At 46.8% G+C, this 14,723-nt stretch overlaps 1 protein-coding gene across 7 annotated transcripts in view; it reads left to right on the forward strand.

Annotated features, from left to right (window-relative positions):
* The window catches only part of LOC120908724 (homeobox protein PKNOX2-like), a 58,658-nt gene that overhangs the window by 36,765 nt on the left and 7,170 nt on the right, over window positions 1-14,723 (forward strand). For all 7 annotated transcript variants that reach the window (XM_040320029.1, XM_040320033.1, XM_040320034.1 and 4 more), the window contains one exon: window positions 12,309-12,964. In XM_040320029.1, coding sequence (XP_040175963.1) covers window positions 12,660-12,964 — 305 coding nt within the window. In that variant the 5' untranslated portion in view covers window positions 12,309-12,659. The remainder of the gene's footprint in view (window positions 1-12,308; window positions 12,965-14,723) is intronic.

Below are 14,723 nucleotides of genomic sequence, written 5' to 3' on the forward strand. Positions count from 1 at the left end.
ACCAATGCCGAACTCCCGCCAAAAAACTCCACCGTCATTTATATGCAAAGTAGTCCACTTTCAACAATCTCCTCCCGTGCGCTGGAAAACTGCTGGCCAAACTTTCCATAATCAATTGGTCTCTCGTCTCCTCCCAATCCTCGCCCAAATGAACCTTCAAAGTTGGGGAAGACCAACAAAGTTGCCTTAAAAAGGCGCTCTCCCAACAAAGCTACCACATTGTTGTGTCATCATCATAGTTTGAAGCTTTTTCTTTTGCTGCGAACAGGCTTCACACTAAAAAATCTCCTCTCAGTCGCTCTCTGTGATCCTTGAGAATCCTCGGCGTAGTTATCGAGCAGCAAAGAGGGCAAAGGCAGCGAATTGGAGTAACCAAAAAAGGGGTAAAAACCATGTAATGGGCATTAGGGTTTCCTGAGCCCCGGTGGTGGTGATGCTGCTGCTGCTGCTGTTCGATAAAATTCGATCCTCCTATTTAGTTATGAACGAGCGGAGTCGTCAGCAGCATCCTGACGGTGCCCTCAGGGGACGGTGTGTCGTCGTCCGGGTCAAGGATTATCAGGACTACCAATATCTTCCCGTTGTGGAACCTCACTTAGGCCTCCTTCATTCCTTCCCTTCGTTATTTCGGACGTTCGGGACTCAAGATCACCTCCTCCCGGGCACTGCATGCAATGAGTCGTAATCCCATGGCCCTCGGTGCGTACTTTTTGGGGCCACTGGCGACGGTGGAAATTGCGTTGGGCATTAACAAGCAAGCCCCCATCGTCTCCGTAGCCCAGTGTATCTCCGGAGTGTTGTTGTGACGTACTTTCGGGGATTTGGGCTTCATTTCATTTGTAGCCATTCAATTTACTTCGTACATTGTGTGGTTTGGAGGAGGAGCAAAAGAAAAAAAACATACAGAACAGGAGAGAATGTGTGCAGCTTGTGTTATTACCGGTGTCCAATACTGGGCGGCGATCCCTGGAGTATTCTGTGTGTGTTTGGTGGTAGAGAGGGCAATGGCACTAAGAAGCACAACACAACGATCGGTAATCTCTTGCAACAGTCTTCTCGGACAGGCTAAGAAGCTCATCAGCCTCATCAGCCTCATCCCGGCCACCCCTTGTTTGCTTTTATCCTCCCTGTGAAGGGGCAGTAGTAGTTGTTGTTGTGCAAAACAAATGTCGAAAAAATATCCCTTTTACACTGTACGTGTGTGTGTGTGTTTGGGGTTTATCTCCGGAGTGTGTGTTGCTGAGGGTGCCGAAAGGGGAATAGTACATGCAAAAGAGTTTTAGCTCGATTTTAATCCCCATACACACCCAATGACCGGTACGACAGAGTACAGCTGGGTTCTCATCATCTCGAGCTCTACAAATAACCCAATCCAAAAAGGAATCTCTCCCGGTGGTGGTCAAAACGGTGTTTCGGGTTGGTGTATATCCTGACCGGGTGATTTTTCGTACCTCGTTCCATTCATTTCGGTAGGCTTCGGTTAATTTGCCTCCATCCCTGCGGGGAGGAAACATAAATTGCCTCTTTGTTTGGTGGGGTAGCAGCACACGAGTGCACGGTAAGGGAGGGGGTAAGCACTACCAAAGTAACTCTGGGCGGAGAGAAGTCAAACTGACACGCACGCAAATTTCTGTTTGTCGATTTGGACAGGTGCTCGATGTGGTGCTGTGTCCTTTTGAAGCAGAGTTTGGAATTCTTCCAATCAGATCATCTACTTCAATGAGATTATCTACTTTCTGTGTTGATAACTAATCGATACAACTGGGGTAGGCAGCTTATCAGCATGATTTTAGGAAAGCAGTGGTCATTTCATTTCCCCCTTAGAGCTTAGCTAACTTCCAGAATGAGTTAACGAGGTTTCGTAAGGTTGCTTGCGCTGTAACATGGCCAGGAACAGTATCCCACATTCATATTTAATTTTATTGAACTCTGTGTTTCATGTCAATGCCTAATATATGCCTAATATACTAAGTCCCCGACTAGCTAGCACCAGTTATTCCCAGGCCTATGAGACCTAGTTAAGCTCCAGCTCGATGTTCGTCGATGACGAAACCACCTCCAGCAGGACCTTAATTGGATAATCTGAATCTTTATAAATAATTGAATATTTCGATTTTTGTTGTTATTTTTGCTTCTGCATCATCTTTCGAAAGGTTCGAGGGGGGGGGATACGATAATTTGGTCACTCTTTCCCTTATCAGGGTGAGCTGCGGATCCAAGGCCCCAGTGTGTGGGGTACGGGGATAATGAGATTGTATTTTTGCGTGAGCAGGGAAAATAGTTTTTCCTTTCACCACAATCGAGCAGTAGCAGGAGCAGTAGCAGTGACTCGATTAGCTTTTCGGTTACGTTTGGAGCCAATTTTCGGTTCTCGTTGCCGGTTGCGTGACGAAGCTCTGAGCCGCTAGATTGTTACACATTAGGAAAACACACTAAACAGGTACGGTTCGGGGGGTGTTCATTCTTTTTGTGTTTTTGGGAAGTGACCGTGCGGCTTCAGGGATCACAAGTTATTATCCGAAGGGACCTGTTTTTGTACTGTTGTTGTGGCTCGTTTTTTGCGTTTGAACGTTTGCATAAAGAGGTTCAGCTCATTAGGCACAAAAGGGAATGGTGGGGAATGATTGGCTGGGGAAAAACCCGAGTGATTTTTGCAACAAACAAGGTTGATCATGACTGTGTTTGATTGTTTCGAAGGTTAATTTAGTGTGTGTGTTTGGTTCTAAAAGGGTAGCACAACCACCATTACCCTACTGCAAATAAGTATTCTTGTTCGGGGGAAATCAACTATTTTCCACAAATCAACCCCAACCGATCGAAGTGAAACACGATCGGGTGGTGTGGTCTCCATGCCTTCAGATTGACGAACGCCTCTACCTCCAAATGCTGCCTTTATCGCTTGTTGAACCATATTCCACTCCACACCACACCCTACCGGGCCACCCTGCTTACAATGTGGTTTATTTCGCCCTTTTACGCGCACCACTGCCACCTTCTTGCGCCCCTTCGACGCTGGCAATCGAGGGCTTTTCCATTTTCCCGCGGTGACGGAGGAATATTTTCTATATTAAAGGTAACATTTGCGTTTTATTGCAGTTTTCCTTTGGGTTTTTGCCCGCAACAGCGTTTTCGGCGCCGCCTGTCTCTTTTGCAGTAGCGTTCCTCTCGCTCTCTCTCTCGCTCCGTCACGATCACGAAGGGTGAATCCTGCTTTTCATTCTGGACACAGTGGCCAAATCTTGGCTGCTTCCGCTGGCTCGCTTTCTCGCCCATCGCCTTGTCCCTGGGCTTTGGTGGCGGCAGGTTAGGTTGCTGCTGCTGCTGCACACACAACTCTTGGCTACTTGGTGGTGGTGGTGGTGATGTTGGTTTTGAATCTCTCGGTTTGCTTTCGCCGGTAAAGTGCCGTTTTTTTTTGGTGCTCCCGTCATGCCCCTTCAGCTGCAGCAGATCTGTACCGGCGCTTGGGGAAGTTCTTTCATCAAAAATGTTGCCGGCATGGCGCGTCTCCTTGGCATGGATGGAAGAAGCATCATCACGTTCAACTTTGCCGGGGAAAATCGGGAGCCAAGAGAGAGAGAGAGTGGGAGCCTGCGTTATGATTCCACACACCTCACAATGTTATCTGTTTCGCTTTCTGCAGCATTGTTATTTGCGGTTTTCGGGTTTTGTGATCTGGCGATTTCTGTGTGTGTGGAGGGAGAGGGTATAATGATAAGCTTCCACTTTCCAGACACGGGAAATGTATGACCGGAATGCAGCTAGAGCGAAGGGAAGCGAGAGAGAAAAAAAAAGCGCAAATGAAGGAATGCATTCTCCCTGCCTTTTAATGGTGCAGTATAAATCCTTGGGGGAGTTTGGGTGAGTCAATGAATAAATATTTAGCTGAAAGTTGACGTAAATTATAAAAAGTAGCTAAAGAAAAAGCGGAAAAAGTTGTATGAACGCAAGCAAACGTGCTATTTCCACACAAGAAAGGGGGGAAAATACGCAAGAATGAAGTTGTTAGGGGACAGGTGGGGGTGGAGGTAAGGAGGAAAAGTGTCGATGTTTGACGCGGTTTGGTTTGAAAATCTCCCTTTTCCACTCCCTAGCGCTGAATGTATTATGTATGAGCGCCGCATACTCACACACACACACACACAGACACACATACTACATACGTAGAGTGAATGTTGTGTGCCCTGGAGAAGGAAGCGTAGTAGTCACAGCAGCGTAGCTTCCATTCACCAAGTTAAGTTCCTCGCCTACTTGGTAGTGGAGAGGCAGGCGGCGGTAGCAAATTCGAATGGAAATTTAGGATGTTGCAAAGAAACCGTTTGCTCATTTCTATGCAGCAGCCATGGGAGTCGTTTCAGCTGCTTTCTTTCCGTTGTCGGTAGTAAGAAGTGGAGCCGGTGCACACACACATGGGGCCAAGCAGCACGCAAGAAGAAGTCTCATCACTCGGTTAGAGTTGGTTGGCGCTGGTTGTGGAGAGAGTAACAACACTCAACTCTACTACTCTAACACTATTCACCACCATCTGATCTCCTTTTCTCGAAGTCTTGTGTGAAGAAGCACAGAGGGCCGTTGCTCGGGACAGAGTCTTGTCATTTACTGCAGAGACCCGAACCACCCGATGACTCTAAGGTTCGTGTGTTGTTTTTAATCATATGAAAGAATCATTTTAAATGACATTAAGATAAGCACGCTAAAGAGACAAAGAAGAAAAAGTGGTGGTCTTGTACGGTTAAAATGTTTCGAGATTCGAACCAACTACTTTCCGTTCGAAAGTCATGCACTATCGCTTGAGACTACAGGGAAGCCTTGCAACGAGACAGTTTAATAGGCTACTAAAGTGATATCTTCCCGCGCACACAGCGTCTCTAGTGCAATAAATACCGTTGTAATCACACGTATAAAAGAATTAGAGCTTTATGGATGGGTTAATAATTGCCATCCACCAATACGACGCCTTCGTTAACAGTATTTTGCCACGCGGTGGACACACAAGCATGTTGCTATCTTTGCTGTGTGTTGGACTGGATTCGATTGGACGAGCAAGTGTGACACGAGTAAGGTTTATTGCGGGAATGGCTACTGTTTATTGAACAGCTTATAGGGCGAGTGAGTTGCTCTTTCATCATCTTTGGTGTAAGTGTTTGCAAATTGTTTGTAGTATCAGCAATTATGTTCGGCACACACAGTTGTGTTTTTTTGCCTGGACGTGTAAATATCGTAACGAATACCACAGTTATCTCCATATTCACCTTAGGTGTTCAAGATTACAATGGTATACCACAACTACCTAACATGCATGGTCTCGTGAGGAGCAATTTATTGTCCCCAAAATAAATAAAGACCATTCGGTGGCACAGTGAGTTATATCTCTAAGCAGCGGCAGCACAGCAATACGTACGCGGCAAATCCCAAGATGTGTGGCATACTTATCGCGATAAAATATTCAAATATACATCTCCCCCGCGAGACCGGCAAGCCGAGTTTAATTGAGTCTAATTGCGGCGGTGTTGCACAAACGGGAAGCGCTCTCTCTCTCTCGTTGCAGCTCGTGTGCTGCTGCTGTTGCTGCTGCTGGCCACGTTTGCTGACGGAGGGATTATGTGTGGCAACTTCTGGCAATATATATGTATACGACACATACGCTATACCGCCCATTTCGGGTGACGACACGCGGCTCAGCTCAAAGTGACCGTTTTATTTGAGAAGAGATTACTGCACCGACCCATTGTGGTGGGGTCGGTAAGAGCAGAGAAGCCCATTTGCCCGCGCCAGTTTAAACTCGAACAACGCACATTGGAACTCTCCCAGACCCAGGCCCTCCATTGTAACGCAGACCGAGATAACCAAGAAGAAAACTTCAAAGCAATGCCGCCCAACCGCGAAGTAACCAAATGGAAAGCCCGAAACGACCGAGTCCAGTGGCGGCGCGGGCCAAGTTTTATTGTATTTAGATCGCGTTCGCGACGACACAATCTCGCAGCCCTTGCGGAAAGGTTGAAAATCGGGGTTGCTTCCTCAGCCCACCCACCCAATCACCCTTCCCTTCGAAACCGTTGGCAATATCAATGTTCTTATCAATAAAATGCAAACCATACGGCTCGATTGCTGTTGTGCGTGGCCGCTGCGTTGCCCTTTTTTCATGACTTCCCGTGACATTGATGGGCCGTCGAATGTCCTTTTAATTGGTGTTATGTTTGTGACTTTAACTTCCATTAGGAGGAAAAGATCAGGCCGGGGTTAAAGAATTGTAGACGTGCTGATATGATTGAAAAAGGTTTTTTATTTTTATTTTTTTGCACTGGGCAGAACTGCACTTTCATCTCTTCATTTGTGACTAAAGGAGATAGTGATTATTTAAGGGTTTTTTGTGTGTCATAGAGCAGCTTGAAATGTTAATATTTCTGAAGTTCACTGCACACACACATCCACACACAGAGAACAAAATTAACCGACATAAGCCAGACTGATGACCGTTGATCCGTCTTAAGCTAAACGTTCGCTCCAAAAATTCATTTAAGCAACACATGCCTTGTTAAATGCTTTCACTTCCAATAAATACCACATGTGCCCGCTCTGGTGTGTAGTACTGGAGGGTTTTGCACCCTTCGGAGATGCTTTTAAACACACAAACACACACACACATAAACGCTGGCATACATATGTCGTCCTTTGCGGCTTTGCGGTGCCGATAAATTTAGCACCCTTGACAACGCACGGAGCAACGATGCAAGTTTGCCCAATTCCAGAATCCCATCCAGAGCCCGTCCATGGTGTGCAAAGTTTTGAGCGCAAAATTTTTAGAATAAATTACACGCAGCTCCATCCAGCTTATTTGGTTAGATTGGCAGCCTGGAACGGTACGACGGTGTAAGGTTGTTCTTTGCTCTTTACCATTCGCCGTAGCGGAATTATGCCCTCCGCCTTGTGGAGACTGTCGACCGGTGCTGAGATGTGCTGCTCGTGGCAACCCAACGTTCGTTGGGTGGTGCTTGTTTGTTTACGGACAACGGAACCTCTCGATTGCTTGTTGCACGAAGACCGCAGCAAGCGAGCGGGCTTGTGAAAGTAAAGTTCAAGATGACAAAATTTGCAACAGAAAGTGTGTGTGAGTATCTTTGTTGCTGTTTTTATGTTTGAGAAGCAGAGAGTTACTAACACGAAAGTAGCTTACAGTTTGGGAAAGCTTAGAAAAACTATCTCGAAACTGGCAACATTTATACACTGCCAGTTTAGGAAGATGCAGCATGGAACGAAAAGAAACTCCAGGGACGAAAAGAGTGTTTTTAATCTTGCACACATTCCACGAACCCATAATCTGAAACATTACAACAAGATTATGCTCTTGTTCGAGAAACAAACAAACCGAGCTCGGCCCGAGAGGTGATAATTCTTACGTTCACGGAGCGCGCCTTGCAACACATTTATTCTTAATTGAAAACCATATATACCCAACGAAGACAACAAGCAACAACGGGGTTTGCGTGTGTGTGTGGCGTGCTCCATTGCAGATGTCAGCGAAATTCAAGCACATGAGATGAGATGTCCCTTCTTCTGTGCCCTCCCCCACCACACCACCCCGGGGGGAGGGTAAACCAAGCAGTGCGACAACATTAAATTCGGCTTTTCTTTAATCATGCTCCCAGTAGCAGCAGATGGTGTTAAATTATGTCGGGGTTTTTGCTGGGTCGTTCTTGCCTGCGTTCCGTGCGGGAAGAGATTATGCAAGGTTTGTGTTATTTTGCATGCTCAAAATTAATCTCTCTTACTACTCCCCGCCCACCCCATTATTGTGTTTGTGATGTGCGAAATTTCTAGCGCACTATGGAAGGAAGCAAACAAAAACCAATGCCACCAAATGTTCTCTAGCGTCACGCGGTTGCCTTTTGGACTTCGACAGGGCTCGATCATTTCGCACGCCAAAGGCAATACATGATTGTGTTTGGCAACAAAATTGCCAACAATAGTCGACTGGAGAAGAAACCCTCATTACTTACAGCTAAATTGATTGTACCGTCGAAATATAAGACGTCGTGCGCTGTGGGGCTTGTGGGATCATTAGAATTCCGTTCCCGGTAGAAGCGCTTGATAACCTGCGGGGAAGGGCAAGCACACCGTGGCACAGATAGCCTGGCGTTCGAATCCACCCCACACAGTGCCGGGACCACACAGTGACGTCTAGACGGAAGGTCAGGGACTCGCTCTCTCTCTCCCTCGGGGGACACCGAAACGTGGAATTTGTGCGCCAACAACGATAAGAACGATCGTGTGTGTGTTTACTTGATCGAACTTGGCGCAATGAGGCGGTTAAGTAGGCCGTGAAATATGAAATGTCAAATAAATCACTCCACACAATGGACCACCGGGTGTGAGAGAGAGAGTGCGAACTCGAACGCTCCCAAGGTGTCCTAGTGTGCAGGAGCAACGTACGATGCCTACTGGATCATTCATCTTCACTCTTAGTAAGTGGAAAGCAAGCAACTAGTAGTAGTAGTAGTAGTAATAGCAGTAGTAAATGGCACGTGGCTTCAAGTACGGGAATACAATCAAGAAGAGAGCGATTGCGCGTGGCACGCGAACAGGGCCAGCAAATTGTGTGTCATTAATTTAACTATGCACCATTTGTACTATCAACAAGCTACACTCTGAATGTGGCGCTTAACGGTCTCTTCTTCTTCTTCTTCGTGTGATGGTACCAAAAAGAAAGAATGAAAGAAGCAGTTCCTCTTAGAGCTCATACTATCAAAGGCTATATCCATTAGGCGAGAACTTTTCGACGCTAGCTGACCTAACCTCATTTTACGACGCGTTTTGATTGGCCATAAATAAAACCTCCCAAAAAACAACGGACCGAGGGGGGAGGGGGGGCGAGATAATTTGTACGAAGAGGGGGTGTGTGTAAGCATTGATTTAATAGATACAATTATCGGCTTCATTTCGAAAATTCAAGCGAAAGGAGGTGGGACTAGCGGACAGGACTGACCCGTCGTAAGTACTGTCCATTAGTAGAACAACCGTCGGCAGGTCGGTCGGTCGGCGATTTGATGTATTTATTTATGTTTTCGCTTCAGCTAACAGCGCTTGATATGGTCGTGGTGGCGGCACACGTAAAAAAAGCGTCGTTTCAGGTGGACGAGTTTTAAACCTCCTCTCGGTCGCTGCGGTGTGTTTGTTTTGCCAGATTGATTGGATGTTTTCCGTTCCTTGAAGGTGGAGCTCATCGGAGACGATTTGTTGATGAAATGTGGAAGTCTTAATGTTGTGCCATCAAATTTTGATTCAACAAACGGCGCGGGGGAAGTAGATTAATTTTTGCTCATTTTGAACTGCTCGCTTTTTTGCTCGCTTGCAGTAATAATTGGAGCGATAGAGTGGCCAAAAAACCAATTGCAAACGATAAAAATACGAACAGCAATGACACAGCCTCCCATTAACGTTTATCCTTCGTACGATCCGCCGGAGAGGGGGTTTGTGTGCCAGTAAATAGTGAAATAATGCGCATTTACAATGGAATTCTCCGGGCATATGGGGGGGGGGGCACCCCACGATTCGTGTGTGATGTACGATAAGCGATTAATGATAATTAAAGCAAAATGCGTGTGTGTGTTTCTGTGCTCCATCAAATGGTGGAGTGTGTTGCAAAAGGACACGAAACGATGCCTCTTGGTTGGACGGTCGCTCGATTATCCTCGCATTTTGTGAAGTGCGTTCGCACAAAATATTATCTGATGAAATACTGCTATCCATCCGTGCCTCGGTACCACCCTTGTACCCAACCAAGCCGACGGTGCGGTTCGATGATGAATGATCTCGACCCGAAACGGGCGGGCGGGCCCATAATTTAGCCAAAATTATTCAAATCACAATCAACCTCTTCAAATTGTTGCGCTCGCTCTCTGGCTTGCCGATGTTGCCGGGGCGTGCAAGGAGTAGGAAAGGGAGAGGAGAAGGGAAGGGGGGGAATTTGTGTGCTATGTCCACCCACAAAACATCGCGATATATGTTGCCGAATGTGTCGCGCTCGGATGTGTTTTTTGAGGCACCAACTCTGTTTTGTGGTGTTTGGTCGTGCCAAATTGCGCTGGCTGTGTTGGTGTGGCGGTTTGGGTGATCTTTATTGGCGTGAAGTTAACCCTTGAAGGGCAAAGGCTCCTAAATGAAGGGGAAAAGCCCGTTCATAGAAGGTATAACTTTGCACCATTTCAAAGAGACTCGGCGACACACAAGCGGCGAACGTACTGTTGGACCTTCAAGGGTTTACTGTGTGTTGCTGCAATTGCTCAGCAAAGGATCAACGATGGACAAATGTATATCGAACCTGCACTGAATCAAATCATAGCATATATCTAACCCCTTCCCCACAAAAAGGTCATTACTAATGCTTTACTATCTCTCGGTTTCCTGCCTCACGCTGCTTCCACTGTGTTGCATTTGTCATAATAACAACGATTATTGTTTATTGCGGCACTGACGGGGAAGTACAGGGCAGTAGGATTCCTCCAAACCCAATCACTGCTACAATCTGAGGGCAATTGTGTTGGGCATGTTGGGAGGAACAATCGCGCCAAAAATCGGCCCATCCATTGCTCTCCATTGCCCGGGAAGGACAGAAAGAGAGAGAGAGAGAGAGAGAGAGAGAGAGAGAGAGAGAGTAAATAAACAATTGCCAAAACTTTCGTCCTGCAATTCAATTTTTCGCCCACTTCCCCCCAATCCAAAACCAAACTGTCGACCAAGCTCGCTTGCTCGTAAATTGTGTTTTAAGTTCGTAAATACCAACTCCTCCCACACAAACCATGCCTCCTCGCCCTGCCCCTGTTGCAAAAACAATAAACTTTAACTTCGTTCCGTTTGTCGCGGCGGCAACCGCTGCGTCAGTTCGAAGCGATCCGGTTCGAAGGACCAAAACACGACGGAACACGCCACGGAGAGGAAAGCGCAATGAATTGATCACTACATTGTGTGCTGCCTGACTTGACAGTCAACGTTTCTTTTGTCGAGTTTTAAGCGCAATGAGGCTTTATTTCTGAATTTCTTTTCCTTGTTTTGGAGTTTGTAGCGCGTTTTGTGGGGCGTTCTATCGCGAGTAGGTTAAATCGAATTTGATGATTGCGAGTTGGGATCATCTTGCCATTGCAGTCTAGAAAACAAATCGAAAGAAAAGGCAATGATTTGGAAAGCGATGACAGGAAGAATGGGGAAAAAAGCACGTGGCCTAGGGTCCTTCAAACGTCACCAACGGAAACCGGCCACGGATGACTCGATATTGATTCGAATTTGATAGCTCGTACCAGTGTTTATTTATGGTCGCGCGCTTTCCCTTTCTGCACACTGTCCGCGCCTCGCCCGCTCCCAACTTCCGGCGTGTGGCGTGTGTCCGCCGAGTTGCGGAATGATTTACTGGCGCTCGATGTGTGCGTGCCTAGGATTTTTTTTACTGTTTTCCAACGACGCGGCTGAAGCGTGGTTTGTTGATTGGCCTGGCCTGGGCTCACTCAACCGGTTGACAGTGTGTTCTCGATTTGTGGCGAATCGTTTATCATTCCGGGCGGAGAAGAAGAGGAGGAACCCCCCTCCCCCTTCTGTGCCTGATGATGAAGTTGGTTAGAAAGAGGCACTGGCCGCGCTGGTGTGTGTGTGTGCTGTTTTTCAGGGGGTTTCCCTGATTTTCGGGATTAGATTTATCGACGGTTTGTCGAGCGCGGAATTGAGTTTTGGAGAGTTTTTTTTGTTTTGTTTTTTGTTGTTGTGTGCGGTTCACTCTTCTTCTTTCGTTTGTTATTGTCCCAGAATGCCACATGCTTTTTGGTGCATCGATAACAATTTATTTCGGTTGATTCGGTGCGCGCGGTGCGGGAAAGAAGAGGGACATGGATGGAACGTGAATGGGACAATTGGGGACGTCTGTTTTTTTGGAGCACTACTGTGGATTGGATTTGCGGCGGTCTCCGGTGGGTAGTAAATAATTTGTTTCAATCCAGACGGGGAAAAGGGGAGAGAGAGAGTGAGTGAGTGTGTGTCATTGGCATTGAAGTCCCATCCCCTTGGAATGATGATGGTTCCAGCAGGGAACGAACGATCATAAAAGCGATATTAAATAGACGTAGCGGTGCTAGTTTAGAGATCAATTGATTAGAAACAAACAATAAAACTGGGGAGCGCGCAGTGCGATATGACGTTTTTTTTGGATTTAAATGGGTCAATTTGAATAAATAACCAATTCGAGATTAGATACTTGTATTACTTTTGAAGCAATCCGATCGATTCGAAGCTAATCTAATATTTGTTTCGTTTTTTCTACATTACAGATGTCATAATGTGTTGGACTCTTACGACTAAAGGGACGAAGTGCTGTGGACAAAATCGCTGGACGATTTAAACACTCAAATATAGATGAGTTCGAGAGTGCTTCTGCTGATCCGCCATTAAACACTATTGAAGGAAGAAATGGAAAAGCGTTCTTCAAGATGAATACTTTGAAGTGATCCGCATCAAACTCGGCATCAATCCCAAGCTATCTCCCGTGCAGCAATATCAACCGATACCTGCAGTGATAAACGAAGAAAAAGAAAACTACCCAAACGGTTGCAACCCACTTTCCCCCTTTCCTTCGTTCACTACCCATCAACACACAAACACAGAGAGAGAGAGGCACAATAATGCAAGAAAATAGCGTCACGGCAGTTCCGGTGTCGGCGGTGACGGCATCCGGACTGGGCACGATCGGCACCACCGGCCCCGGAAGTGCCGGTGTGGTCGGAAGCGCAGTCAACAGCACCAGTGGCAGCAGCAACAGCAATGGAAGCAGCAGCGGCGGCACTACCGGCACCAGCAACAACGGTCCTGGCAGTGGGCCAATCACCACCGCATCGACAGGCCCGGCCAGCGGCTCGACCCTCTCACCGCACGGCCTCAGCGACATCGATCAGGCACAGTTCGAGGCGGACAAACGGGCAGTCTACAAGTGAGTACAAAGTGCACAGCATCAGAGAAAGGAAGGTCGTTTTTTTGGGTGGATTTTCATGCTTTAAGCTGCTTCTTGAGGGATAAAGTGGAAATGGGAATTCGAAATGCTTTTTGTGTAATTTTTAATTTATTTGTCAATTTTCAAAGCCGCCCTAGAAGAAGCAGAAACTTTAGCTTCGAGTGGGTTTATTGCGAATATCCTCAAAAAATTTGACTGTCGTCGTTTGAAGATGGATGCTGTAAATCAAATTATTCAAACTAACAAAGAAAAGCCGCCAGTAGACATCAAAGACGAAAGACCTATAGTATGATTTATTACCTTAAAGTTGAGTTTGGAATTCGGTTCGAGTTCTTGCGCTCAAACGCAATTCCCTGATAACAGCACGACGAGAGAGCGCTATCCTCTTGAACCAAGCAGCGTTTCAAGCAGCACACACCGCAGGAGGAGATGCTCTTATAAATGGCGTTTGATACTGTGTGTCTTTTAAGACAAAATCCAACCAATCCAAACCATCGTGTTGCGCACAGTGACCGTGTAACATTCGTCAAAATACTAAAAATAATCAAATGCAACACTAACGCGAAACAAATGTTGGAATCGGGGGGTCCCCCATCACACCCTCAAGCGAAATGGGGAGAAGGAGAGAAAAAGCGAACAAAACTCTCACACACACACAGATGGAAATGCCCAATGCCCGTGAAGAAGACAATCGAGGTCGTCATCATAAGGGGGTGGTGTGGGTGGTGCTCCCTCCTTCCTACTACACACACATATGGTTTTGTGAAAATGCATCTCGAAGACGTGATCGACCACCGGTTGGTACGTGAGAGATCCGATGACCGGCGACAGCGGGGACGGCAGCGGCGGCACTTGAGAGTCAAATCCGGAGGAACAGAACACATTTTACCATTACAGCGTCACCGCTACATCCTCCAGCCCCTCTCCCTATTCCCCTGATATATTCCGTATAAACCCTTCGATCTCTGGGCATGCATGCGGGTGTAGCGAGCACATTTGAATGTGTGTGACCGAAGAGAGTGGCACGATTTGCATACTCCCGGCTTCGATCGGTCTACTAAAGGGGGTACGGGAAGCAGTGTGTTCGCCTCCATTTTGCCTTTCCTACAATGTATTATGCACATTGTAAAACTCCGTCCGTTCGTTCCCCGGTTTTGCATCACTTCATCGAACGGAGAAAATGGCCACAAATGACACGATGACAGAGTTTTCCGACCGTTCGCTGGAAGAGAGGATAGCAGGGGAGTGTCCTTTTTTGTTGCTCTGGGAAGCAAAAGTGCATCCAGTTGCGCGCTGTGCATCCGGGGAAAAGGGTGGAAAGAGCCGAGAGGTTGGTGGGCTCTGAAACGATAAAGAAATTTCCAATGCAAAATAAAACACGAAAAAGGAACGATTGCGACGATTGCGACGGACTGGCAAATGGCTTGTGTTGTCAGTCAGAAATGGATCTTTGACGTTTTTTTTCGCTGCAGCTGCAGCTGCACACAAGGACGAAACAGTGGAAGGATAATCGCCTCGTTCGTGCCAGTTCCGGCACCGCTGGCATGTCCCACCCACGAGCGGGGGAAGAAAATTGTAAAGTATATGGCATTTACGAAGCGTTATGAGATAGCACACAATGGCTTTATTAGATGGAGGTCTCTCTCTCTCTCCCTCTGTCTCTTGTTGGTATCCCTGTGGGATATGATGCTTGATGTGTTGTAATTACAAAGTATGTTTGTGTGCTAGTTTCTGTGAT

Source organism: Anopheles arabiensis, chromosome 2 (assembly GCF_016920715.1).
Source record: "Anopheles arabiensis isolate DONGOLA chromosome 2, AaraD3, whole genome shotgun sequence".
In the NCBI taxonomy this organism is placed as follows: Eukaryota; Metazoa; Arthropoda; class Insecta; order Diptera; family Culicidae; genus Anopheles; species Anopheles arabiensis.